Genomic DNA, 26,907 nt, shown 5'->3' on the forward strand with positions numbered 1-26,907 from the left:
GAAAGAGCCCATCTGGCAGTGGGGTCGCTCCCACAAATGAGGCAAATTCTGCTCCCATTGTTCCAACTGAGAACATCCCAGAAAAGTCCAGGACACTGCCCATGTGCCAGACACCAAAGAGCTGAAGGAGTAGGGGAGATGAAGGGGATGCACAGAGGGGGCTCAGAGAAAGGAAGAAATCCTTAAGAAAACAAATAAACCTGCCTAGGTTAAATAAAGCTTGAAAATGCTAAAACTGAGTGACTTTGACATACTTAGACTGAAAATTCAAATTGCATCCACCTTTCTGTTTGAGAGTAATTCTATTTTAGTTACACCATTTTATTTTCCTAATGAGTTAAAAAGATGCTATTTTGCTTTTTGCTCTCTTATAATATTTTCTAATTAGAAATTCAAGCTCGTTCTTGCTTCTATGGCTATGTGGGCAGGTAAATTAAAACATGACAGTTCTAAGGACAATTGAAAATCAGGCTATAGAGAAAAAGACAAGCTATTTAGCTCTTTAAGCATATTAAGTATCTTTTCAACAAATGCATAACTCCAGTGATTTACAAACATTTTAGAAAAACCCTCTATTACAGATTCAAACCATTTGTCTCTTTCAAATAATGTGTCAAATAAGAACAAATATGAAACCACTTCTGAAATCACAAAAAAAGTAAAAATTCAAAGACAAGAAGATTTGATATCCCTAAAGTTTCTGAAGGGGAGAAAAGAAGCATTTATTTGTAGGATTTTAAAGACAAGAAATGCACATTCTAGTAAACTTTGTCAAGATTATCTTTGCAGATGTATTTGTTAGAAATATTTATATATATATATATATATATGTATAAACACAGATTAAAGGAAAATTATAAACCCAAACAAAAACATTAAACTGGGTTTTATATGCTGAGGACCCAGATACTCAAACTGAGGAAATACAATAGTTTAAGACCAAAATCACCATTTCAGACATGTTATCTAATGTCTGGCCTTTCACTTCATCCATTTCACTCTTCACTGCAGAGACTCGTTCCAGCTCCTCCTGGGTGTAGCTGTATCCAGAGATTCCTTTCTTCTCCTCAATTGCTTGCTGCAGACACAAACAATAAATGCTGGATGTGAGTCCATTAACCAAGAAACAGCAAATTCCTTCTTGGAATATTGTAAAGAAGTGAAAAGGGTAAGTACTGTAATCAATTTATTTTATTAATCAATTGATTATTATTAATTTATTTATTATAATTAATCCAGCTGCCAGAAAAGTAGATTTTATCTCATGCCTGAACAGCAGGACAATAAAAACTCTCTGTAAATACAATATTTGGTCATCCAATGCTCAATTAAGTGAACAGAGAATTTCCACAGGGTAAAGTGAGCTGGAGGTCAGGCTCTCTATGAGTTCAATGTGTAAAATCTGTCTGCTTGATCAGAAGATGCAGCTAATTATTTTGTAAAGTATTTTGGTAACAAGAATACAGGGATTGGAACAAAATACCACAGAGTGTTCCTGCACTTGGGATGCTTACAGTTATCCAGAGCAGAATCCCTTCTGCTGCTGTTCTGGCTTAGGAAAGATTCATCCAGTTTTAAATTTAAATGCATTTTCTTCTAAATATTCTGGGGTTAGAATGTTTCCTTCCTGCCTGCTCTTTCTTTAAATATCATTCCTATACATTTTACAGCAGTAACTTGGATCCTATTTGCTGTTGGTCATTCTCTAAGCCCTCACTACATCTGTGGATACCCAAAAGTAATTTAAGCATCCAGCCTTGCCCTAAGCAGCATTTGTGCAGATTTACCATCAACTTTAAAAAGCGGGGTCGGGCCCTTCAGTCTAAAAAGAAGCTGCAGAGCAGTCCTGATGGACACGAAGTACAGCAGCCTCCCAGTCAACAGGCAAAAGTACCTTTTATACCCTAATGGCTCCTTCAGCAGGGGCAGCGGGAGCTGAGGGGGATACACATCAGAATAACCCAAGCAGCATCCCTGGGATCCTAAGGCTGTTCCCGGGGCAGGGAGGGCTGGGGGAGCAGCACAAGCTCGTGTTACCAACTGCTGCTGAATGGCCTCGTGGCGCTGCCTCAGGAGCTCCTCAGTCCTCTGGAGGATCCCGTACTCCGCTGTAATTTCTGCTATTTCCAGTCGCTTCTTCTTGTAAAACGTGTTCTTGCTCCGGAGCTTGTTCACGTACTGCTTGAACTGGAGGAGAGAGAGCAGGAACTCACTTCACTTACAGCCAAGCAAGCCTCTTACTGCATAAAATGTAATTATCCTCTTTGTCCTGCACATTGAAGATGCAGTGTTTAGAACAGAGGGCTGGAATTCAGGATTCCCAGGGTCTATTTATTTTCAGCTCTGCATTTGTTCACTGAGCGAGATCAAGAAAAGCAGCTCCACTGCTTTCTGTCCCAGCTCACTCATTTGCAGGCCTGAGATCACTCCCTTCTGCTCACCACCATTTGACAGCTGGAAAAGTAAATACTCCTTGCAAAACGTTATGGGAGTCATGGATAATAAAAACTTAATGCAGCAGTAATTTGCACTTGTAACAGAGCCCCAGCTCTGCACTGCACAGCCCCAGCTTTGCAGACCAAAACATGGTAACAGAGAGCAGCAGAATTGGAAGGGAAGAGGACATGGGAAAACATTTTATTTCTTTTTAAAATATTCTCAGTAGTTAAAACGTGTTGTACTCTTTCCTTGACTCCTGCAGACCTAGATGATATCGCTGGCTAAGTTTTCAAACCCAGGAAAATAAAAGCAGAGTCCTTGCACAGAAAGAGAAAAATACAGTATTTATTTCACTCAAAATCTAAAGCAATGGAGAATTTATATTTGTATTAAAGACTGAGAAAATAATAAAAACCCTTACAGTCCAGCAACCTTAGCTAATTTACACCTGAACCTGTGTGTGTTCAATTTGTAACACAAGTACCAGGGGTTGAAACAAACAGGTAAGATTTTTCTGTGCCTTAATGTTTTCCATCTGTCGTGCAATCTTAGCTCTTATTCCTGGATTTTACATGAGAGCTATGAGGTAAATGCCAATCACAGCTCAAAAACATATTCTGATCCAGAGATGGAAAGCAAATAAATTTTATGAGAGTAAATGATGTAAGAACAGGCTTCAGAAGGCTCCTGGATGAGGAGGAGTTCAGTGTGTGCAGGGAGCACAGACCAGGCAGCCCCAGAAGGAAAATGAATCCCACTCCCACTGATACAAGTTTGAAATTCAAACATAAATGAACTCAAATTTTGGAATTTACATTAATTTTTCTTTTTGTGAAATTATCCCTCTCCCTTCTACAGAATAAATCCAAACCCCCAGTGTGACCATAGGCTAAGAACCCCCAGAGTAACTGTATGTTCTATAAAAAGTGTCCTGGGCAAAATGCCCACAATGAAATCAACCCTGTTCATCTGCCATCCTGTGCAATATCTAGGCCAAAGCTGCCTCTCTCTTGCTACGCTCCAGAACTATTTTTAAAGCCAAAAGCTATAAACGTTTTTGGTGAAAGAACAAACCCACAAATTACTCAATGTGCTCTATGCAGATTGGCCTCTGTGTGGCTTTGGGATAACATCCTACATCCTGCTACTACCCAGGACAAGGATAGACAAGGTCACCTGAGCCCTGTCACACTCTCTGGTACATTACTGGCACATTTCATACAGCAGTACCAAATTCATTCCTTTTCATAGCAAATTCAATCACATCCTCTTAGTTAATACAAAAGACTTTTTTTTTTCTTTCTTTCTTTCCTTAGACAATACCAAGCTTTCTGTGATTTCCAAGTGATTACAGAAGTATAAATACAATCTCTGTCAACTGAGGAAAATCTAAGGCAAGCACAGTCATCTGTCTTGATCCCTGGAACATTTCATTTGACCGCTGGAATATAAGAAAGAATGAGGTAAAGGATTAAATTAATACGTGACCACACAGAGCTATCAAATCTGAACAATCTTCTGTCAGTGTATCCCAGGATGAAAAGCAAACTATTATTCTCTTCACTTTTAAGGTCTTGAAAATAGCTCGAGTGGGAGGTAGAGTATTTGCATATTCAATATTCAAAGCATAATGTATTTTACAATGGAAGTCAAAGGATCTTGTTGATTAACGAACCAATTCCACCACTGTTCTATTATTAGTTGATTAACTTAGGACTATATAATACAAATTTCATCCAAAATGAACTACAACTTGCTCACAGTGACAACTGAAATCTGTTCATTTTAGGAGGTGGATGTCAGTCAGCACAATCTCTGGCTTTTTAAAGCAAACTTAACCTTTCACACAGCTTTTATTGCAGCAAACAACATAAAACAGTTATAAACAACAGTAGGAAAATTATCATCTGTGTAGAAAATCAATCAATAATTTGGCAAAATGTTCAAAAGACCTGATCTACTCCAAGGGCAGCACAGATTAGCCTCTCAAAATCTCACTGCCTGAAGGCTCCTTTAGATCCAGGGCCAAGCTCTTAGATTTGACTCTACTTAAATCAGGAGCTTCTAGGGATCTTACAGCAAAATTAGGTTTCTTCAGCCTAAAAGCTGAGAATCATTTCATAGGTTTCCAAAAATTAAAAGAAAATATAAAATACCAATGTTTTTCATCTGTGTGAGCATTGCTTCTGAGGCTTTATACACCTCATGTGTACATGAGAAATCAATGCCACAAAACACTGCATTTTACTGTGGTGAAAGGTCTTTTAAATAATTTGAATAGTTCACAGAGAAATAACATTGTTTGGCCACATCACTTTCAAGCTGAGTAACCAAAGGAATCCACTTCTGAGCAGCAGCATTTTCCCATAGACCAAGGCAACTGCTCCCTGTGTCCAAACTCAGCAGGCTCATCCTGTGGAATTCCCATGGATCTGCCCGTGCAGTGATGTTCCAGTCAAGGCCACGTCCACCAGTAGCTTTTCTTTCTCAAGCAATTTAACACAAGCAGTTATTTCAGCTTCAAAGATTAAATGACTGGACAAGAACCAAGTGCTGGCACTGAGGGAGCAGCTGAAGCAAACCAGCCTGGAGCCCATGTCAGCTGAGTTAGAGCCCCTGGAGACACAAAAACCATCCAAGGGAAAGCAAGCAAAGATTCTGCCTTTTCACTTGGCTATTTTTATGGGGGACTGTAACATAACAAGCATGGAATGCAGATTATGGAACATGGTGAATGAAAACAGGGCTTTGATCTCTCACATAACGTCCCACAGCACCCACCATCCCTGGGCAGATTTCCTGGATTATGCTCCATTTTTATTGGAAGAATCCAGCAATGGACCTACTTTATGCTTCTCCATTTATTAGAATCTGGAAGAGGTTGGTATCACCAGATTCAGTCTCTCCACACTTAGTGAAGTAATTATTATAACAGCTCTAAATAAAAATCAAATCTGGGGTGTTGAAATGGCTTCTCCAAGGGCATCCAGAGCCTGACAGGTTATCCCTCTCCAGGAAAGGACATCAGCCTGGTGACCACGTGCCCTCTGTGGTCAGAACTGGGACCAGAGCCCAGCTCCTCTATGTCAGCCTTGGCCTTTCACTACAAGCTCCTCACCTCATCTCCTTTAACCTCACACTTGCCCCAGGAGAAGTTTTCACAAGGTTCTTATTCCAAGATTATCATTAAAGGAGAAAATGGATAAGCCTGTTTACTCAAAAGAACAAATCACAGATAAATCACTCACTTCAGAGTCAAATCTTTTAAAATAGTATTTTCTGGATTAATGCAGCAATTTGATTGTGTTATTGTAATCAAAATGTTCTTCATACGAAAGTACTACAGAAAATAAAGTATTAATTGTAAAAATAAAGTGTTTCTTTATGAAACATAACTAAACAAGGTTCCAAATAAACAGTTTAGTTAAGAAAATTATTTGCATAAACACAATAATTGCAGGAAATCTTAGCTGACTATATCTGTTTTCATTAAGAACTGAGGAACAGATGTTTTAATTTCTAACTAGACTAATTAATGGATACAGACTGTCCAAAGTACTAAAATTCAGTTAGGAAAAGTTCCTGAAAATGACAGATTTTCCATACTTTTTTCCTAAGAGGCTCTAAATTTAAGCTAGTACAGCCAATGTTGGACAGAGTTAATAACTCAGACATCGAAAGATGGGCTTCTAAAAGATAAGAGCAGTAGAACCTCGGTCTAATAAAATGAAAGTATCCTACAGTCTGCTCATGGCACAGCTCAGCCAGGAAAACTCCTTCTTAGCATTTTCTAGGAATGCTTGCTTCTGCTTGCAAGAAATATTAAAGCAGCAATTAGTAATACTTTGAATCAATCCAATTATTTATAATGAAAACCCATTTTCAGTGCTCAGGGAAGATGTACAGATCAGTGAGAACCAGGATTTATCCTGGTGGCAGGGGGTGCTGAAGGAGTGCTCAGCTCTGGGAGATTTTCCTGAATCTCTGCATGTTTGGTTCAGGTGACAGAAAGCTTCCCACAGCAAAAATCTGGCAGATTCAGGTGGATCAGCAGTTTTTGAGGAAAAGTGACAAGATTTTTGGTCTGAGGCTGCTTTCTCTGTTTGCAAATGAAAACGTTCGTCTTGTTTTCCCAGGGGCAGGTAGGCATGGATGAGCATTTGTATGGAAAAAAGATTAAACTCCTTAAGTAAATGCATATGCAAACCTCACACACCTGTGAACAAAGTGGGAGGACTTCTATGCCAGGTTCTCAAAACCAGACTAATTCCCACTCCCGCAGCTCAGCACAGCTGAGACAACTCCGAATCGTTGGGAAACTCGATGTTCTTGGGGCCCTGTGCTGGACTCTGGAAAGTACAATAGGTTGTGTAAAGGGCTAAAAATATCCCAGCTTTACCTAGGATCACTTGTAATTGAACCATCCAGCATTCCAAGTGCCAACATGTGATTCCCTAATTTTCAGGATGTGACAGCTGCAGCGAGGAGCTGCCAACTGTGCCCCCTGCTCACTGCACTTTGTTTGAAGTACTTAAAAAGATTTCATAATCCCTGAAGCAGACAATTTATTCCTACTTTGCTGTGTTTGATGTAAATGAATTGGTTATTACCTGCTGTTTCTCCTGAGTTCTACCCAGGTGTACAACCTCTCAAACCCAGTGGAATGCTTTTCATGATTATGGAAGAAAGCAAAACACTGGCACCTAAAAACCTAGGCCAGGCTTGACCTTTTGGTGAATGAAGGGCTAAGACTACCTCAACAGGAGATCCAAATGCTGGTTTGGGAGCACAAGTTAGGAAGGTGCTGATTCTTCTACTGCCTAGTCTTGAGAGTGCCAAGGGATGTAAGAGGACAGAGTAAAGTGAGATAAGGCAAAGATTAGAAATGCTGGGTATAGGAGAAAAACAGTGCTTTGATTCAACTGTAGCATGTTGATAGGATTAAAAAATCCATTTACATTTAAGGCAGCAAAGCTATTTGTTAAAAACCCCTCTTTCTCCCTTCTTAAAAATGGAGGAACTAAAACGTGTGACTGGAAGAGGAAAGTGTAAGGAAGCTCTGGGCTGTCAGAGTGTGAAGGTTGAATGTACAACTCCTCCTGTCCCCAGGAACCCCTGAACTGCAGCACTGACTCACCACCACATTAATCAACATTTCCTTTGCTATTGGCTCAAAGCTGGAGCAGCAGAGCACTGAAACAGAAAATACAAATCCTAAAGCAGAACATATCAGAAACAAACCTACAGCAGAAGGTTGGCTGGGAGTGAGGAACCGAGACTTTCACTGGGGAGGGAGAACCTGCTCACACCACTTTAGCTTCATCACCTCTTCCGTGCCAATCCTGTCTCTTCTCTCAGTCCTGGCTCCTCACACCCCAGTCTGGGGCAGGACTGGCTCTGTGCATTTGCCATGGACTTGAGGAGATGCAGAATCTACAGCACCAAGGCCCTGTGCAGCAATTTTGGCAGTAGACATTTACAAAGAATTAAATATCACTGTCTCCACCTTCCAGATGAGGAAACCATGACCTTTGAAACAGAAATGATCAAAAACCATCAAGAATTCAAATCCTTTCCTAGCTTTTAGAGACAGGAAACACCCTTTACACTGGTGCCTGTGAGTACCACTGCACTTCACTGAAGGAAGTAATAAACACGAACAGGACATGGATTTATATATTGGCTTCCTTGCCAATACACATTTCCTTGCAGAAAGTATTTTACAAACCAGGAAATGCTTCTTATGAAAAGACAAACAATTCTGATTTTAAGCCAATGGTTTTCTCCAAATTGCTCAGTCATTTATCCTTCACTCTGCAAAACGAAGACTTGAAAATATTTTAAAAATCAAAAGCAGAACATATTTGACCAAAAGGAATGCAGGTCATGTCCAAAACAGGTCTTGTCCTTTTTCTGTATTGAGCCACTTCCTCGTGTCAGACAATTAACTTGAGCTTTTCATTACTAAGCCTTTTACAAGGTTATGAGGTTTCCTTCCTACCCTGTTCTCCTCAAATTTCTATGGATCAGTTTCTTGTCTCCCTGAAGAATAGGCACAATTATTTCTTACCTTACAGTGCCTGTGCAGATAATGTAGAACATATGCTGCTGTCTTGGTAATACATTCTTGTTGATTAATTAAACACTTCTTTCCATCACATGTCACAAAACACAAATTATCATTGTTTCTGCTTTTAGTTTTGCTTAAAAACTTGTCGAAGACTCCAGCAACGTGCCCAGTGGAGCTGAAAACCTTGGAGTGGAGAGAAATCTAATGCAGGGGGGTCCTTATTATTGCTACCTAAGGAAAGGGTACAGTGTGTCATGGGAAGAGAAACCAACATCTTCATTTTCCACGTCTCCATGCCATTACTCCCACCTGTATTTTCATCCACACTTTCAGATTCCTTTAAAAGTAACTGATTTTGTGGAGCAGGCACATCCTATGGGATTAGGAAGGGACTTCCTTCTAAAAAGGGCGTTCCCTGTATTTAGTAGTATGTAAAAAAAGCACAAAAACAAAGAACAAGCAAGCAAAGAGTGTGTGCCTCTGGCTAAATGATGGCAGTGCAAACAAAGACAATACGTGAGAGAATGATATTAAGTCAGAGAAGGACGCAGATAAAATTCTCTTTAGTTTAGTGATGCTGCCTGTAAGTTCCCTTAGCAGGATTCTTCCCAACTGGGAAAAATTAATGTCTGAAGAAAAGCTAATTTATTTTGCTGACAAACCAGTACCAAACTGCAGCTCCCTTATTCTTGGCAAACTTTTGAAGCAGAAAAAGCTGCTTTGAGCAGTGCAGCTGCAAATCTCACTTTGCCTGTGCCAGACTGTCTGTGCCAGTCAAAGTCGGTGTCGCAGGTAAACTTCAGGAGGGTCTGGGAAATCTGGGTTTTAAGTAAGAACTTTTGTGGGTAATAAATACCAGAGGACTAATTACATCTCTGATAATCACTGGTATTATGCTTTATAATCATACAGAGTTTCTATATTATTTATAATCATATTGACCTTTATAGTTAGTTATTCACCATCACACCACTGTGATGATATTGCCATTATTTTGGCTGGAATGTTAAGACAGCCCAACACTGAGTCCTTGTATACCTTGCAATGGATTAGGCACAATGTGAATAACAGAAATCAATAATTTGAAAACAGCTACAAATCCCTACCTCCTCCTCAGTCAGGACTTCGGAGCCTTCCAGCTCATGGGCCTGACTGCTCTTCTGCTCCATCTGCCTCTCCAGGCTGGACATCTCTTCCTTGGCAGCCTGAAGCTCTTCTGCCTTGGCTTCCTTCTTCCGGGAAATTATAGAAGCCTGCAAGATCATTAATGTAAAAATTGCCTTGTTCAATCAGGAGAAAAATGATTTTTAGAAAAATGCATAAATTACATACAGCAGGTTAAACCACGACCTCACTGAAGTTGGCTGCAGCATCCCAACTTTCTCCAATTTGGATAAGGTTTCCAGCACAGACTTTTTCCCAGATTCAAGCTGATCTATTTTACATTTTAGATTTACATTTCTTCACCTCATCTTTTCATTTTCATTGAGGAAAAAGGCAGGCATTTTAGCTGCTCCATTTCTTCTGCTTAGTCCCTCTTGGTGCATATGTAAGGTACACCAACATGGCTTAACTGGAAAGTTATCCAAGATTTCACAAATGTCATAATACAGATTTTTATAACTCCAACCTACTCCAACCTACAGAAATATGTTGCACTGAAGCAGAACTGAGCCACTAAATCTTGGCAAATAGCTAGAAGATGATGAATAAAGCAATAAAGTACAAAAATAGTGTAGATTACAGATTATTCTTTCTTTTTTCTGACTTAGAAGATAAAGCACTTAAAAAATAATGCTTTATACAAGATTGAATATTTAGTAGTACCTGAGTTTTGACCAGAACAGATTTGGGAGCAAAAGTATACATTAGTTCAAGGATTTTTAAAAAAAGCATTTTTCTCTTGCCAAAGTATCCTGTTGAAAAATATTCTAAAATAACACAACACATTCATTTAGATGCAGGTGCAGGAATTTAAGGCATGGCTGGTTTCTTCAAGTGAAAGGGAAAACTTAGAAAAAAATGAAGCCAAAACACACCAGCTTTCTCACACTCAGCTGAGAGGACCAGCTTTCTTCCTAAAAAAAATCTCCAACAGAATTGTGCTGGGGTGGGAGCTCAGCTCTTTGCTGCATGAGGTGTCTGTGGTGACAAACCAGGGGACAACAGAGCTGATTATTTTGTGAAACAGAACCCAGGCCCTGGCAGAAGAAAGCAAAGAGCACCACGGGCTCTGAGCTCCCAGCAGCAACCTCAGCTCCTGGGGTGGATCCTCCTTGGTCCCAGCACATTCCAGAGCAGGATTTTCTTTCAGGAAGAGCATCTCTTCCAAAATAAAACGGTGTTTCACGTCGCGGTTGCGACTGAACTCCAGTACACATCTTATCCCCATTTTTTCCCTCCCACTGATACATTTTCCTTAAGTCTTTTATTTTCCAAGCCTGTCACCGTAAGCATCACGCTGAAAATCGTCCATAAAATTAGCAGTGGTGCAGGTTGCCTGGAAAAGGAAGCGCTCAGGTTCCTGCATAAGCTCTGAAAATCTCTGAGTTCATAAATCCTTTTTATAACTTGGGAATTTACTAAGCCTGGACCAGCCAGCCTATTTTGTAGCAAGATTATTTTACAGCCTCAGGATGAGAGATCAAAGAACTCCTTCTTATGAGATGCAATGGAGAAAAATGGCATGTGGTCAGACACAAGGAAGGGACAGAACTGCAGCAGGCAGCCCTCATGCTGCCTTGTAAGAATCGATCCACAGCTGGAACTTTACCGAAATAGCTCCTGCAAAATGCTCCTTCCAGAACTGCTGTGATGCAAGGACAGCAGTCAAAACATTCACTGACACGACTGAAAGCAACATTTGACTCAGCCTTAAACATACATATGTTCAACAGCTCTTTATTTTCCTTTTGTCCTCCATTATTCTGTATTTCTACTGGTTTCTGCTCGATAAATCAAAGGAAAAAAATCAGCACATAAACCAATCAGTGACTGATTTTCTCTCCTGCTTCTGCTTAAAACACATTTCGTTCCTTCTTACCTGCTGGCGATACATGAAGAATTTACTATCAGTTGGCTCATACTTCATCATCCTTTTCTCAATAAGCTGATTCATTTGTGCATTGACTTCATTTATCTGCAAGACAGAGTGGAAAACTAAGGAAACAGAGCTTGGTGTCTTTGTCTTCTCCAAGAATTAAATGCTTTGCAACCCAGATTTACAATCCAGCCAGTTCCTTTTTTTAAAGCAGAGAAACAGACCCAAAAAGCTCCATGAGTCATTAAGTATTGGCCAGGAAGAGGCTGTTTTCGGATTTCCAGTTCTGTGCCTTTATGATAAGGCAGAACCATGATTTTGGCCCTGAAAATGAAGTAAACTGGTGCATGTGGAGAGAAAATGCAGTGAGTTGGTAGAAAAAAGACTGATATTGCCATATACTGAGTGATAAATGTGATTTTATTGACATGAACTAAAATTCCCTTTCATTGAACCCTTTAAACATAAGTTCAAAGGGAAGCAAATAAAGATTAAGTGATAAAGATTTCATCAACACTTTGTAGAGTCACAGACCATCATATTCCATGTCTGTAGTGCCTTCCTCCTCCTGCCACAAGATGCACTTGATTGTCTTTACTCCCAAACTGCTGAGCTTCATTCCAGTCAAAGCTTCAGAGCTGCTGCACCTGGAGCTCTCAGCCACACACCAGACTGCAGATTCCAGCTTTCCCAGTGCACCAGGACTCTCACCAGCCATGGCAAACACAGTCACAGCAACGTTCCTTTAATTCTCTGCCACTGCTAAGGCAGCAGTGCAAACATGTGCTGCAATCCTGTGGAGTCAGACCATAACAGGGACAGTGCTGGGCATCACCCTGGCAGTTCTGGGAGCAATATCCATGTGCTTGAAAAACTGAGAATCTCAAATAAACTGCTCAAGAGGACTAAAAATACTCCAACACCTGGAAAAAAACCCCAACTCTCCTGTGAATTCTATGTTATTAGTGGTAGAACAGGCTTGAATTTTAAAATGGCTTAAGAATTCCCTTCTGTGAATAAATTCCTGGGTTTTATATTGTAAAATGCATGGTGGAAACATGCTTAGTGCACTTCAGCTCCTTTTTAAGGCACTGAGATAATAAAAGGCTGACTTAAAAAAAAAAAAAAGCCGCCTAAGGCCATGCTGTGATAACAGCCAAGTGTATGACATGTTTCTATTATCTTTCAAGAAGAAGATACTTCCAAAATATAACAAATCAAAGGTTACATCATGGAGAAAGAGGAAAAAACATAAAGCTTTTTAAAATATTGCCATAAACCAAACAACAGTCTTGGAAAAGAAATGTGCAAAACAGGGTTTCAAGCATGCCTGAAAGACATAACTGCAGCCACAAATATTGTTTTGATTAGAGGAACTAATCTAGGAAAGCAGAGGCTGAATTACAGAGCTGGTTTATTATTTCAGCCCTAATCTGCCATTTATTAATGCTGTCATCCCTTAAGATGGATACTCTGTTTCCTCATTATCTCTATTTCATGGCAAAGCCTGAGCTGGGAATCCCAGGAGTATTAAACTGGTAAGAGAAGACATTTATGATGTAGGACTACTCTTCTTGCCTCTAACATTGGTGTAAATCTTCATCATATCATCAGTAGAAATACTAATAATTAGCATTCCTCCAAATTCTTCTAGGACATAATATTTCATAAATTATCTTTTATTTAGGATTATGCAAATATGAAAACTTCATTGAGTGAACATATAAATGTACTTCTGTGGCAATAAATCCCTCTGCATGTTCTGGATATATCTGACAAATAAGGGTTTTTCTAAGACTATTTGCCTTTAACTTATGAAAAAGCCTAGAAAGGTGAATCAAGTATTTGATGCCCAAATTTTCTTTGGTCTTGAAAACTAAACCAAACAATGCCGGGCTCTTCCAAACACTGAGGAGTTCTGAGCCACTGCACATGGATTAAGGCACCATCTTGTGAGGATACATCCCTCAGGGAATGCTGTTCCCTCCATAAGCTCTGTATGTGTTGGTATAAACCCCCTCGATGGCAGGGAGAGCTTCAATCAAGTGAAATCTGAAGAGAAGAAAAATTAGCTCCTTAGTGCTAAATTAACACAATTTCCTCAATAGCACCTAAGGATATGTTTGGGTTTGGGGTTTGGATTGGGGTTGGTTTGTTCGTGTCTCTTTTGTGGGTATTTTAATAAAACCTTATCAGAGAGTTTGCATTTAGTGATTAAGACACCTTTGGTTTTACAACTGAAGGGATGTTCCTCTGGGAATGAAACATTTTCTCCAGGATATGAAGTAGGGATAAGAACATTGCAAAGTCCAGGAAGCTCAGACCATGCTACAGAACACAAATTAAGTGTGACCTTGGTCCCTCACCTCACTTTCCAGTGCAGTGAGATCAGCTTGAGTCATGGCTGGCTCTGCAGCCACCTTTTTTAAGAAATACACTGAAGTCTTTTTACTTTCCATCTCACTGGGCATTTTTTCAGTAACCAGGTAGGAATTGAAATTTATCTCCTCTTCTAGTTTCTTCATTAAACCTTAAAAAAAAATCAATTCAGTGAGTGTCTATAAAAGCAATGTAGCAGATAACTAAGTTTGATTTCCCCAACACATGAAAGTATTTAGCAGCTGATTACAATAACAACAGCATAACATTTGAGTCTTCTTTTCAGTGCTCAAAGAAAGGGGGAGTTACTGGATTTAAATTTTTAATCTGGATGTTAAACAATATAAGAGGATTTATTATGCACCTCTAACATATAACTATCAGCTCCTTGAGAGACTCTTCTCACTAATAACAAGTAAACCCCATCTCACATGAAACTCCAGCTGAATCAGATAAAAAATTCAACACACAGCACTGATATAAACAGCCATTGAACCATTATCTGTAGAAAAATCTTAATTTGTCCTACCTCATTGACAGATTTATTATATCCTTGGAGAGTCATGCTTAAAATAAAACTTTTTTCTATCTGGCATCTAAAAAGGCCTTAAAATGGGCAAAGTTTAATGTATGCCTACTTTAAGGGTCCTTTATATTGCTGGAACCCAGATTGCCTCCCTGTGAAGATTTCTTCTTGGAAGAACAAACATTTAATCTCAGGACAGTTTATAGACTGAGAATGCAGAAAATAACAATCCAATAGAAAAAAGCAACCCCATTTATAAGCTCTGCTGGACACCAGCCTGATGCACCTACACCTTACCAGGCTTAGGAGGACTTGGCTCTTTCTAGGCAGAGTAATTCAGGCTCCTTAACAGATCATTTATAAATAAACCCAAGTACATGCAGATAAGAACAATTCACAGAGAGAAAAATGCAACAGAATAAAAGGAAACATCTATTTAAATTACACTGCACAGTCTCCACTGACAACAGGCTGTTCAGTGCAATTATTCCTCTGAGACAACTGTGCCAAGGCCTACAAGATTTGGAAGTTGCACATCAGATGAGAGTGGGAATGAGTATTTCAGAGAATTTTTCATGATCTAGGTGACTAAAAGGTAAGCATCCAGGGTTCTTTCTCCTTTTCAAACAACTTGCTAGGGTTGGGATTTTGGTTCTCTCCATATTAGGGAGAAGATGGAATTGTGATGAAATGCCAAGGAAAACAAGAAGTTCACAATTTCCATCTCTTTCATTTACTGCACAAGCAGAGAAAAGTTGAGCACAGAGATACAAAAGTACAGCTGATGCTGCTGAAACAGAGGTGGGAAAGGATGTAGATGAAAACAGCTTTTGGTTCTCAGGCTGAGAAGCCTGACTGCCAAAGGGAAAGGTCAGGACAAAGTGAAAGAGCCCCAGGAAAAGGGGCCCCCGTTTTTCTGCTGCCATTTACCTCTAAATCAGTGTCCTGAGAGATCCTCCTGAGCCCTGCTCCCAGCCCACTCTGACAGGAAAGCTGCCAGAAGGGAAATAAGCCATCAGCTCTTGAGAAAACCTCAAGAACTGGGAGAAAGAAAACAGGCCCTGGGGAAAGCAGCACTGCCAACGAAGTCGAGTCAACAGAAAGTAAAAATGAGTGGGAATTCCTCTCTCCCAGTTGGTTGATTTTTGTGTTTATGGAAAGCAACACTACCACAGGACCTTTTCCCCTTCGTGGAAGGGTCATTTATCAAAACAAACAGCCCCCAGACTGGTTGTGGAGTGGGAGAGTGGAGTTGCTCTGCCTGTGGAACATCTGCCATCGTGCACTTGGCACTGCAGCTGCACCCTGGGAAACACACTGGGACTTTCTGGGAGAGATTTCCCACTTCCTTCCTCCAGAAGAACTCGATTCCAATCTTCCTCAGCCCGCGACAGAGCTGGGCAGGAAGGACCACATTTTATGTCTCACTAGAAATCTCCCACCTCTGCAAATGCAGCAAAGCTGCTTCCCACGTACCCTGTGAGCTGAATTATCACCTCAGAACTGACTGGAACACCACTCCCAATCTGATATTTATAACCAAAATCTTTGGTGTGGAAATCAATGTGATATCAAATTATTCTGGTATGAAATATTAATATTTTAATTTAATCAATTTCTTGACTTTTTTAGCAGCAAAGAAACCTGCATATATAACCTATACTTCATTTCTTGTGCTACTCCAGTCTTCTGATAAAAATGTACATGCCTAAAGGATTTGTTCTAAATATGACAAGAAACTTAGCAAAGAACCACAAGAGCTTTGATAAGAGCAGAGACCTTCTGACTTCACAGGGTATAACCTTGATCACAATCTGATTTATTTCTCAAATAACCTCGGAGCTGCTACCAAGTCCTGTTACCCCCTGACACAGAGTGGTTCTGTGTCATTCTGAGTCCTGATGGAGCAACAAAACAAGTTAAAACTTGATATCCTGATGGGGAAAGACACGATGTCAACATCCCTCATGACTAATGTCATTTCTTTCCTGAATACATTGGATATATTTTTCCTCCTATACAACTCAACCCATGGAGAAGTAACTACCTAAGAGCTACTTTTGCCTCTTAACACAACCTTAAAAACCAAAACACAGGGCAGCTCCTGGTTTGAGGGTTTTTTTCAGTGAAAAACATTCTTTTGCAAATTCCCAGGCTAGAGGGGAAGAAAGGCCAGCATACTTCAGATCTTTCCATTACACATATAAATTCTGTTTTTAATGTTTCAACATTGACTTGTGGTTACAAAATCTACACACGTAAGCGGCACAGAAATCTGGCTCTGCGCCCTCAGGTTATTTTAGCAAGCTTCTGCCAACCACGTATTTACATGTGGAGAGCTATTCAGAGCAACTCCTCATGTTTTCCATTCAAATTTTTTTATTATTATTATAAAGAGAGGGATGGGAGAAAGAGTTTATTCGTGCTTGCTCAGTCATGTAGAAGAGAGGCAATTTTCTCTCCATAATTCTGTTAATGGAGCTAAAACTTGATTAACCTTGTGCTCAGAATCCCACTTCTTTTCCCTCTACAGGCTGCCAACTGGGCATCCTGGACCAGAACCATTTGCAACAGGAATTCAGTTTTTAAAAGGGGGAAAAAAGAGAGAGGGACACTCATTTCATAGACTCTCTGCCAACAATTTATCTAATACCACATGGGAAGGCCACAACCAAGTCTAGAACAGACTTCCAGCATCAAATCCTTCCCTTCCCTTTCTGCAGCCACAAAGGCTGAAATGATTCCCTCCACAGCTTCCAGTAACACCACTCCCACTTTCCCTCTCTTAAACAGAGACCTGGGACATGCAAACACTGGCAGATCAATCATCCCTTCGATATATCCTTGAAAAACCAAAAAGCTTCCTGAATTTGTGATTCTAAGTTCTGCTTTTCATGTTTGTAATTATTACCAGAGCTCTTTGAAACCTCTCTGACCTTTCAGAGCTCTTCTTGAATGTTGAATTGGCCCGGGGCTGCAGGGCTGGATGTACCAGAGCCAAACCCAGAGGCAAAGAAACTCCTCTGGCATTTTCTCCCAGAAATAAATGCAGGGAAGGCACCCCATGTATGACAGTGGGAGCTCCAACTCTCCCATTCTCACACCTGACCCACAAATGCTTCTCAGACACTTCTTAGGGAAGAGTCCCACATGCCATAAATATCTTGCATATACATTATTCCTAGAAGAATATAATGGAATTTTGCTATTCTTTAAAATATGTCCTGTTGGCATGGGCTTGGCTTCCTGAGTGATGATGGTCACTTCGAATCAACAGTCTCCTCATTATTCAGTCATTTCCCTATTTTTATTTCACCAGTGATCATTAGTTATTTTCTTTCAAGAATCTGGTGTAAATACCAAACAAAAAAGAGCCAAACACCCATTCCGTTTCTCTAAAACTTCCACTAAACTCCTTTTAATCCTTTTAACAGAGACCACATTGAATTTTTGCTGCCTTGTTTGTTCAAAAGAGTTAATGACCTTAAAAAAGTCAACCATAGCAACACCACCAATTTTACCAACCAGACTTGTCTTCTCATCACAGATATCAAATTATCTTAAAAGTGCTTTACCACGACCTTGCATCAATGGACAGTGACTTTATAATAAAAAAAATCATTTCAAGATGAAATAAAGTTCCACCTAAGCCAGTCTCCTTTAGCAAACAGTTCTATAGCTTTAATTGTAATGTGGTCTGCAGTGTTGGAGGAGATAATTTAAATTTGGAATTTTAAGAAAAGATCATTGTGTGGAAGAGAAAAATATTAATTTTTTATACCAAGTGGAATATTTAAGTAATAGGTTCCTAAATTTCATCAAGAATGAAACAGGCATCTGTACAAAGCAATTCCTCTTTGACAAGTATCTTTGAAGTTCTCAGTGTTCTAAATCTATTTCTACATATTAACTTAATGAAGTTTATAAATTACACATTTTACTGTTCATCAACAAATCATTTTAACACATTCTTTTAATCAATATTTTCCAGCTACTCATTCCCATCTTCATATTTCTGCCAATAAAGTAACCAGTAATGTCCTGGAAAATGGACAGAGATCAAGAATTCAGTGATTTGGTTTGTTTCTTCATGTTATCAATTTCTGTTTGTGCAGCAGAGATACTCAAAGCAAGATGATGTCAATCTTGCAGAGCTGGTGTGAGCTGGGTTGTGGTTATTCAGACCAGAGGCCAGGGTTCATAAAAACACTGTTCATATTCAGTACAACAAAGACCACAAAAAAACCCTCCAGAATATGAAAATTTATATTACTTAGTGCTACCAGCAGCAAATCCCTCTCTAAACAATATCCTGAGTAAAACTGAAGTTATTAAACAGGGAAAGATTGAAGTTAATAAACAGGGAAGGACTCAAATTAATAAACAGGGAAGGAGTGTTCTGTGAACCAGCATGATCACTTTCAGCTGTTTTGTAGCAGCTCATAACAATTAATGATACAATTCAAAGTCTTCTAAATATTATGTTTCTAAGAGTTAAAATCCTACCAACCACAAGGCGTATTCTCCTGGCACAGCTCAAGCAGGCTGATGCTAATTGCATGCTAATGATACTCATGAATATGTGCTACTTGCATTCCTTACAGAGTTCCTTTACACTTCCTTAAATGTAAAATTAATTATAAAGTGAAGTAATCAAATCCATAAGACAAACAACAAAGCTTCTGCTCATTAGCAGCAACTTTGAACATTTTATCTTATTTAGGCAGTAAAAACACCTGAAGTATTAAAAATGCAAGAAGTTTCTTTTAAAGGGAAGGATCCAGTGAAAATCCAGCTGTTGCACTGTCAGCAGACAAGGCTACACTGATACCAGGAGGCAGCTGAGGTACCAAACTGCAGCCAAAGGGAATTTTCAAAATGAAATAAATTGTGCTATCTTGTAGACCAACAAAGCTTTTAAAATAAATGGAACCTATTCAGTGCACTGTGGTCACCTAATTTCAATTATTAAAAAACCCCACAGTTGGCATTCTGTAATTGCTGCTACAGGCAGTGCCTTTGTAACTGGGGAAAGCAATTACAAAGCTGAGTCCTGAGGTCTTTCTTTGGGCAAAATTTCAACACAAGTTTTCTTAAGTAATGACTCCAAGCTTTGATTGGGAACATCTAAACACTTTTTGTTTTTTCTCCTGGAAGCAGGACTCGAGATAAGGAAATTAAATACGTTAACTTTATTTTCATCTCAATGATTAAATGATATATTTACTGGCTTTTTATTATGTTACCTTTGCTTCTGTGAACTGAACCCACCGAGTTTCCATTGGCCTTAAAAAAACCCAGGAACTGAAATAGAAATGTTGACACAGCTTTGCTGTATAAACTCTCTGATAGCTACTGCAAAAAAGGAACAGTTATAAAATCCACTGCAAGTCCCTGTGAGTACAGAAGATGGTTCAGATACTCCTTTAGTTCCACTTGTGGTTCAGTGGCAGATGAAAATCATTAAAAAAATCAAAGTTAAATTACAAAATAATAACAATGCTACGAGGTGGTGACTGAAAAAAATCCTTTAACTCAGAAGAGCTGCCAAAGCAGTTGTGTGATGCAACTGAAATAGTAAATGCTCTTTTCAAGAGTAGGACAATGACTCGGTTTACTAGATTTAAACTGAGAAGTAGTCAGATTCTATCATTTTGGAAGTAATTTATACACCATTCTATAGCATGTTTTGCATCACACTAACCTAGGATGCAACAGGAAAAGCCCCACTTACTTTCTGGTTTTGAATCTGCCACCACGTGCTGCATCTCCTTCAGCTGGACCTGGGCTCTCTGCAGTCTCTGCTCTGCATGGAACAACTTTGGAGAGACAATTGGACACACACAAGCTCATTCCTTGGAAATCCATGTGCAAACAACTAAACCAACGGAGCCCCAAGAAAACCCCAAACACAAAACATGGCAGCTCTAACATCTGGTGATTTTCTGTTTCACAAGGGAATGTGCCAGACCAAATTTTCAACACTTGGCCTGGGTTTACTTGGTATTCCCTCCTGTTAATTGAGAAGAGTGTTCTTGTTCTCCCAAGTGATATTTTCTCTGATGACAGAAATTCATCCAATAGTTTTCAAAAAAAATATGAGTGGCTTGAACATTACAACAACAAAAGGCAGCAGGCATCAGGATTGCAGCAGATAACTCTCCTTAATCCTGCAATGCAGCTGAGTTGTCACAGCAATCCACTGTCCATCCTGAAAGCAGTCTGGAAAGCTTCCTGCCAAACAAGACCGAGCTGATTTGCATTTTTGTGACTTAGAGAGATGTGTAGGAAGAACTGGATTAGCTGGACATCACATTCATTTTAGTCGTGATCTCACTCAGGCTCAAGCAAAGACCCGGTAGCCTGAGAGGCCACTGATTCCCATTGATCCCACATCCAGACACAGACTGCACTATGAGAAATCTGAGGGCTTTTCCCATTTTAGTGAAGTTCAGGCTACAGAATTTGGTGAGGTGGTGTAACAAAATGGCACTGGATTTTACACAGGTCAGGAATAAAACCCACCCTTACACCTGGATGTCAACAGCTCTAAGGGCTTCTCAGGACATCATTTTTCCCAAATTTAGGGGTGTAAATCCCAAGGCTGCTCCTGAATACATATTGCCCCCACCCAAGAAAAAGATGAGATATTTACTGTGTTGCTCAGCCCCTGAAATCTTCATGCAGATCACAGAGACAGAAATCAAACTAAGGAAACATTTGCTCACTACCATAAATATGAAGAGTTCCCTTCGGGTGCTCCGGCAGTAAGTCATGGAACGTTTCCTGGGAATGCTAAAGGATGATGTCAGTGGGAGCTGAGGCAGCCAAGTACCTTCACTGTGGTGTTCAAAACTTGCAAGGTCAAGCAAGCCTCTTCCTTTAAAATGTACACAGATCTTTTACATGGGATTTAATTTTCTGGGGTTGGGAGAAATTCTCCCAACTACTGTTGTTCCTGATGTATTTCTAAAATGCACGATTCCCAAACAAACATCAACAACTCTTTATTTTAACAGGTATGTTGTTATGCCAGTACCTGACTTTTTTGTTCTTGTTTCTGTTGAGCCAGAGATTCTTCTCTCTCTTTCTCTAAGCGAAGCTGTCTTGCTATTTCAAGCATCCGTTGATGATTTTGTACTGTCTCCACCTACAGCAAGCAGATAAATAGTGCATGTTGCTGTCAGATAGTTGAGAAATACATTAAAGAGATCATATGTCTCACAAGCCCACTTAGCACTTCACTTCCATACACGTTACTACTCAGAAATGACAGCAAAGTACTGGACTCGAGATTCTTAAAAGCTCTGGATCAACGCCTGGGGAGATTCCCTGTAGGTCAATTAGTTACTTGATTCCTTCCTAGACATACAGTGTGTTTATCTTAATCCTTGTTTGCATTCCAAAATCAGAGTTGCAGGCCAAGGATTATGACACTGAAATGTAGGAGCGTTACTTCTCTTATTACCCTCTTCTTAAGACGCTCTACTCTTTTGGCCAGTTGATCTTTCTCCTCTTCCATTGCACTGATGTCCTAAAAAGCAGGAAAAACAGATAAAGAAATATTAGTTTATTCCCCATGTATATTGGATTGGACTAAATTCTCTTCAAATTGATATGAAAATCAGAATTATTCCCTGAATACACAGAGGCGGTTATAATTTTATTGATCTGTGATCAAACATCCAGGATTCCAATCTCTCTTCTCTCTTACTTCCCCCACAGTTCCCACTCTCTTTATGCTAACATTCTTCATCTGCATCCTTGAGTATTAATGTGAACATTTAAAATAAAAGCAGGTGGATTTCTCTAAAATAAAAACAAACAAACAGAAACCACCAAGGAAAAATCAGCATGAATTCAACATCTGATGCAGTCTGACATATGTTCTTAATGTCACCAGCATTACCCACTTCCTGGCAGACCAATTTGCATGAAGTTGCTTATGAGCGATGTCTGCTGCCACTTTTTGTATTAAAACTGTCTTAAAAGAAACACTTTCTAGTGCTGAAACATGTATCTGATTATTATTCTCCTTTAGTCCTATTTTACAACAGCAGGGCTCCACAGATTGATAGTTATGAGAGAAAGGAAAATGAATTCTCCAAATGTAGACCTTATCTCAACATTTGCTTGGCTTGTCTGTGTGTCCACTGGAAAGCTGTACACAAGCTTAATTGTTCTGCTGAAACAGAGCAAATATCTCTACTTAACACTTGAGCCACGTGGGTTCATCATTTCAGTTGACTTAAGCTCTTAGTTCATTCAACACCCTCTGGAATTATTAGCCACTATCAGGAAAGCAAAAGGCTTTGTATCAGTTTGCATTCAGAGGAAATGGAGTTCTAATATTTGGAAATCATGCTGCACAGAGTCTTGGCAGCCTCGTTCCCCAATCTGCTTCACAAAGCTCAGCTCTAAACACGAGCGAGGACTTTCTGTTTGCCAACAGAGAGCAGTTTCAAGAGGCAGCTGCAGTGCCCACCAGCTCTGGCCTCTACGGCTTTCACACTGTCCACAAAGCCAACAAACACGGAACTGACATTCAAAAAACCAACTACATAAAAAATTGTGGAGTTTTTTTACCCTTCTTATTTCTGCAGTAGATAAACCAGATATTTTGAGCTGCTCGTGCTCCTTATGTAGGTTTTTAAATGCTTCCATGAGTTCTTCATACTGTAAAATGAAATGGAAATCAGGCAGAATAAGCTCTGTGTCTATGGATTTTCAGATCAACACACTGTTTTACCACTAAGACAGTAAATGTAGACATAGAAATACGGTGAGAACAAGATAAAAAGGCATTTTTTCACTGCAAAAGCCTGTCAACTTACAAAGCAGAAATAAAAATAAAATCACAGTGCATTATCTTCCATTTGAAGGGACAATCAGAACTTCACAATTTCCTCAGTATTTTCATCTCTTGTAATACACAGTGTATTTGCAAAACAGGAAGATAAGACATCACCTGAGAGGGACAAATTAACAAATTACTCTCTCTTACTAGACATCTGTATATACCACATATACAAATTTATCAGCCCCAAAAGGAAGAGTTTGCTCTAACAACACTCTTGATGGAAGCAATTGCTGACTTTCCAGAGTGGCCCAAGAACAGAGCTGAGTTAACATGTGAGAAATGGCTGTGACACGTTGCATAACCCTCAGAACATCCCAGAGATTGATAGATGCAGCTCAGCACTCAGAGACAAGGAGACAGTGTGCTACTTCCACACCAGTACTTTGCCCACCAGGAATCTTAAACTGAGAGGCAGTGTGAAAGTCTGTGTGGGTAGAGAAATAACAGGGGACAGCAAGAGTTTAGAAATATGGAGAGGAAATAAATTTAGATTCAACTCGGAGAAACGCGAGCTGAGGTATAAGGAAAGATAATCTCCACAGAAACAGCCCTTCAATGAGATGGAAAAATCTAAAAGGAGAGTATCAAGTCATTTTTTACTTCCTGGAAAGAGCAGTTGATATGAAAGGTGAATACCAAATAGCAACAGCAAAGACGAGTTCAAACAAAGGCATCACAGCCCTGAGCAGTGAAGCAGCAACTCCCTTCTATAAAACCCTGGGGAAGCAGCACACAGAGCGTGCTGCTCAGGTCTGGTTGTTTCAGTATCAAGCACACACTGACAAGCTGGAAGGAATTTAAAAAAAAATAGCAATAAAATGACTAAGGAGGAGAAGATAAAATCATAAAGAGCTGGATTAAGTGGCAAATAAAGGTGTGACAAGGAATGCACAGGCTGGACAAGGAGAAACGAGTTACAAAATGCAAGAGTAAAGCCCAACTGGCTTCCACAATACCCCTTATGCACTCTGGAAATCCTTTAACAAAAATTAAAGAGCAGATGGTCTCTGAGCAACTGCATTCCCACTGCTGGTGTCCAAGAGTTTTCCTTTGTATGTCTACCTCTGTCAAATGAGGAGTTCCATAAGTCTTTTCCTCATTGGAATGTAAAATTTCAAGGCCAATGGCAGGATTCAAACAAGAACAGAGCACAGTTTGATGGATCATAACAAAAAATAGTTCTCACTTTTCACTGTGGGTGCCCCACCTGTACCTGAAATAAAGGACATGCTCAAATGACGAAAAAACCACCCAGGTTTTTGGATATGGATATTTCCCTATATGGAAAGGGAGATATCTGGTACCTGGAAGCAACTCACTGAAGCCTAAACAACTAGATTAATGCCTGAAGTTGCTTATTTCTTAAATTATATATTGCAGGCAGTCCAATGTCTAAATCACAACACAGCTGGGAAGGTGGCAGGTTGCTGAGTATGTTCTATAAGTAATTTACAAAAGTACATTTGAGTTTAATTCTACACACCCATAAAACTTGACCATGTTATAAGGTGTCCGAACTCTCCTTTTTGAAATTTCCCTTAAAAGACACCACTGCAAGACTGTATCAAAATAATTTAGGCTAATTGTTTAATTCATTAGTATCTAAATATTTGCACTGTCATGTTATATTGCAGTAAGGCATTCTATTACCCCAGCTTCTGTTTTGAATTAATCAGCAGGGTATTAGTTTAATAAGATGGTTCTATTACCGTAATCCCAAAAAGGAACACATCTTACGTAATGGAAATTATGGAGGTGGATATTTATACACATTAAAACTGTGACATACTGAACAAAACATACAATCTGCATTCCTTTCTCTCTCTGCTACTTCTGCTGAGTTATTTCAAGGTATAAATCCAATATTGTTAGAGGTAACAAAAAAATAAAAGGCTTAGTCAAGCCTCAGTCAGACTGTTCAGCTTTGCTGGTGCACAGTTAATAGATCAAGTTACCTCTTACAAACACTCAGAACTGTGGTTTTACAGAATAAAAGGCACAGAAAACTGGAAAAAAATTAAGTAAATATGTACCTCAGATAATAAACCCAAAACTTTGGTTCACTTCGAGTTTTACATTTCAAACCCACCCAGTCTATCTAAAACCAACATTTAATGCTCACAAAAGAAGTGGGAACATAATAAGTAGGAATGCCAGCACAGAAAAAAAGAAATCTTGTCCTTATTCACAAAAAAATAAATGGTTAAAGTAAAAGTGGAACGAGGCTAATACAAGTATTAGGCATCAAATACTATCAATTGACTATCATGACTACCAAATACAATCAATGGACAATTAGGTCTTCTTCTTCTGGTCATAACATTTTCTGGACTTGTCTGAAGTGGTAATTCATAAAGTTAAAAATATCCAGGTTATATTTCATAGAGAAAAACCCCAAACCTGTTCAAAAATTAAGAACTATAAGTCTGTCTGAGCCAACGTGGCTCTGAACATTATTTGGCACCCGGTACTTAATGGGCTTAAGGCCTTTTAATTCAATGCTACTTATTAATATATAATTTCAGGGTTATTGGAAGAAAAGTGGTCAAGACATCTACTTTTTATTATGAATCTTTGCTTATCCTTGATTCCAACAAGCTCCTAACATAACTCACTTGAACATGTATCCCAGCATTAACTCCCTGATTCATTTATCCCTCCTCCCATTGGCACTTTAATTAATGTAAAGTGTTGGCATTCATGAGAAATGGTACCTGTTTGTTGAACTCAGCCACAGTATCATCCTGTAGGAACTCTGCTGGCACCTCCAATTTCACTAAGAAACGTGCCAGGTAAGCTCTTTTCTTGAGTTCACTGGTCCTCTGAAGAAGCCAATGTAAGACAGGATGAATTACAAGTTTGCTTCCAGTAACCAGCCCTTGGCGAAAAGCACTCCTGTATGGAACCAACCAAGAGAAAATGCCAATAAATCTCAAACAAAAGAATGCTGGCTTGGAACAAAAAATCTGCAATGTTTTGACATTCCTTCTCCACTTGCCTAATGATTTTCGTAATGCTGTTAGAAGAGGAAATGCTCTTGATGAGGCTGAGAATTGGGTTTGATCAGCCTGGAAAAGAGAAGGCTGAGGGATTTGCACATTCCAGAACCTGAAGGGAGCACGAAATAGAGATGGAGAAGAACTTTTTACCAGGGCCTTGAGTGCCAGGACAAGGGGGAGTGGCCTCACAGTGACAGAGGGCACAGTTGGATTAGATATTAGGAAGTAATTCTTCCCTATGAGGGTGGTGAGGCCCTGGCACAGGTTGCCAGAGAAGCTGTGGCTGCCCCATCCCTGGAAGTGTCCAAGGCCAGGCTGGATGGAACTCTGAGCAACCTGGTCTAGTGAAAAGTGTCCCCGCCTATGGCAGCGGGTTGGAACAGATGATCTTTAAGGTCCCTTCAAACCCAAACCATTCTGAGCTGGAAGTCTTCAATTTAGGCTCCCAATTCTTCTACCCTGAGTCGGATAAAAACCCCGTAACACACTAAAAGGATAAAGCCAGCACCGACAACTCCTCGTTTCCTGTGACAGCCTTGGGGAGATGCCGGCAGAGCGGGGGCAGCGCGGGATTTGGGATCACCTGGCACAGGG

The 26,907-nt window shown here is 39.7% G+C and overlaps 1 protein-coding gene across 1 annotated transcript in view; it reads right to left on the reverse strand.

Annotated features, from left to right (window-relative positions):
• The window catches only part of IFT81 (intraflagellar transport 81), a 37,387-nt gene that overhangs the window by 8,952 nt on the left and 1,528 nt on the right, over nucleotides 1-26,907 (reverse strand). The window contains exons 3-12 of the mRNA XM_008634043.2: nucleotides 26,029-26,209; nucleotides 23,041-23,130; nucleotides 21,923-21,988; nucleotides 21,494-21,604; nucleotides 20,189-20,273; nucleotides 13,916-14,079; nucleotides 11,553-11,648; nucleotides 9,616-9,762; nucleotides 2,038-2,187; nucleotides 950-1,078 (exon numbers count right to left, since the gene is read on the reverse strand). Of these exons, the coding sequence (XP_008632265.1) occupies nucleotides 950-1,078; nucleotides 2,038-2,187; nucleotides 9,616-9,762; nucleotides 11,553-11,648; nucleotides 13,916-14,079; nucleotides 20,189-20,273; nucleotides 21,494-21,604; nucleotides 21,923-21,988; nucleotides 23,041-23,130; nucleotides 26,029-26,209 (1,219 nt within the window). The remainder of the gene's footprint in view (nucleotides 1-949; nucleotides 1,079-2,037; nucleotides 2,188-9,615; nucleotides 9,763-11,552; nucleotides 11,649-13,915; nucleotides 14,080-20,188; nucleotides 20,274-21,493; nucleotides 21,605-21,922; nucleotides 21,989-23,040; nucleotides 23,131-26,028; nucleotides 26,210-26,907) is intronic.

Source organism: Corvus brachyrhynchos, unplaced genomic scaffold, assembly GCF_000691975.1.
Source record: "Corvus brachyrhynchos isolate BGI_N302 unplaced genomic scaffold, ASM69197v1 scaffold114, whole genome shotgun sequence".
Lineage (NCBI taxonomy): Eukaryota > Metazoa > Chordata > Aves > Passeriformes > Corvidae > Corvus > Corvus brachyrhynchos.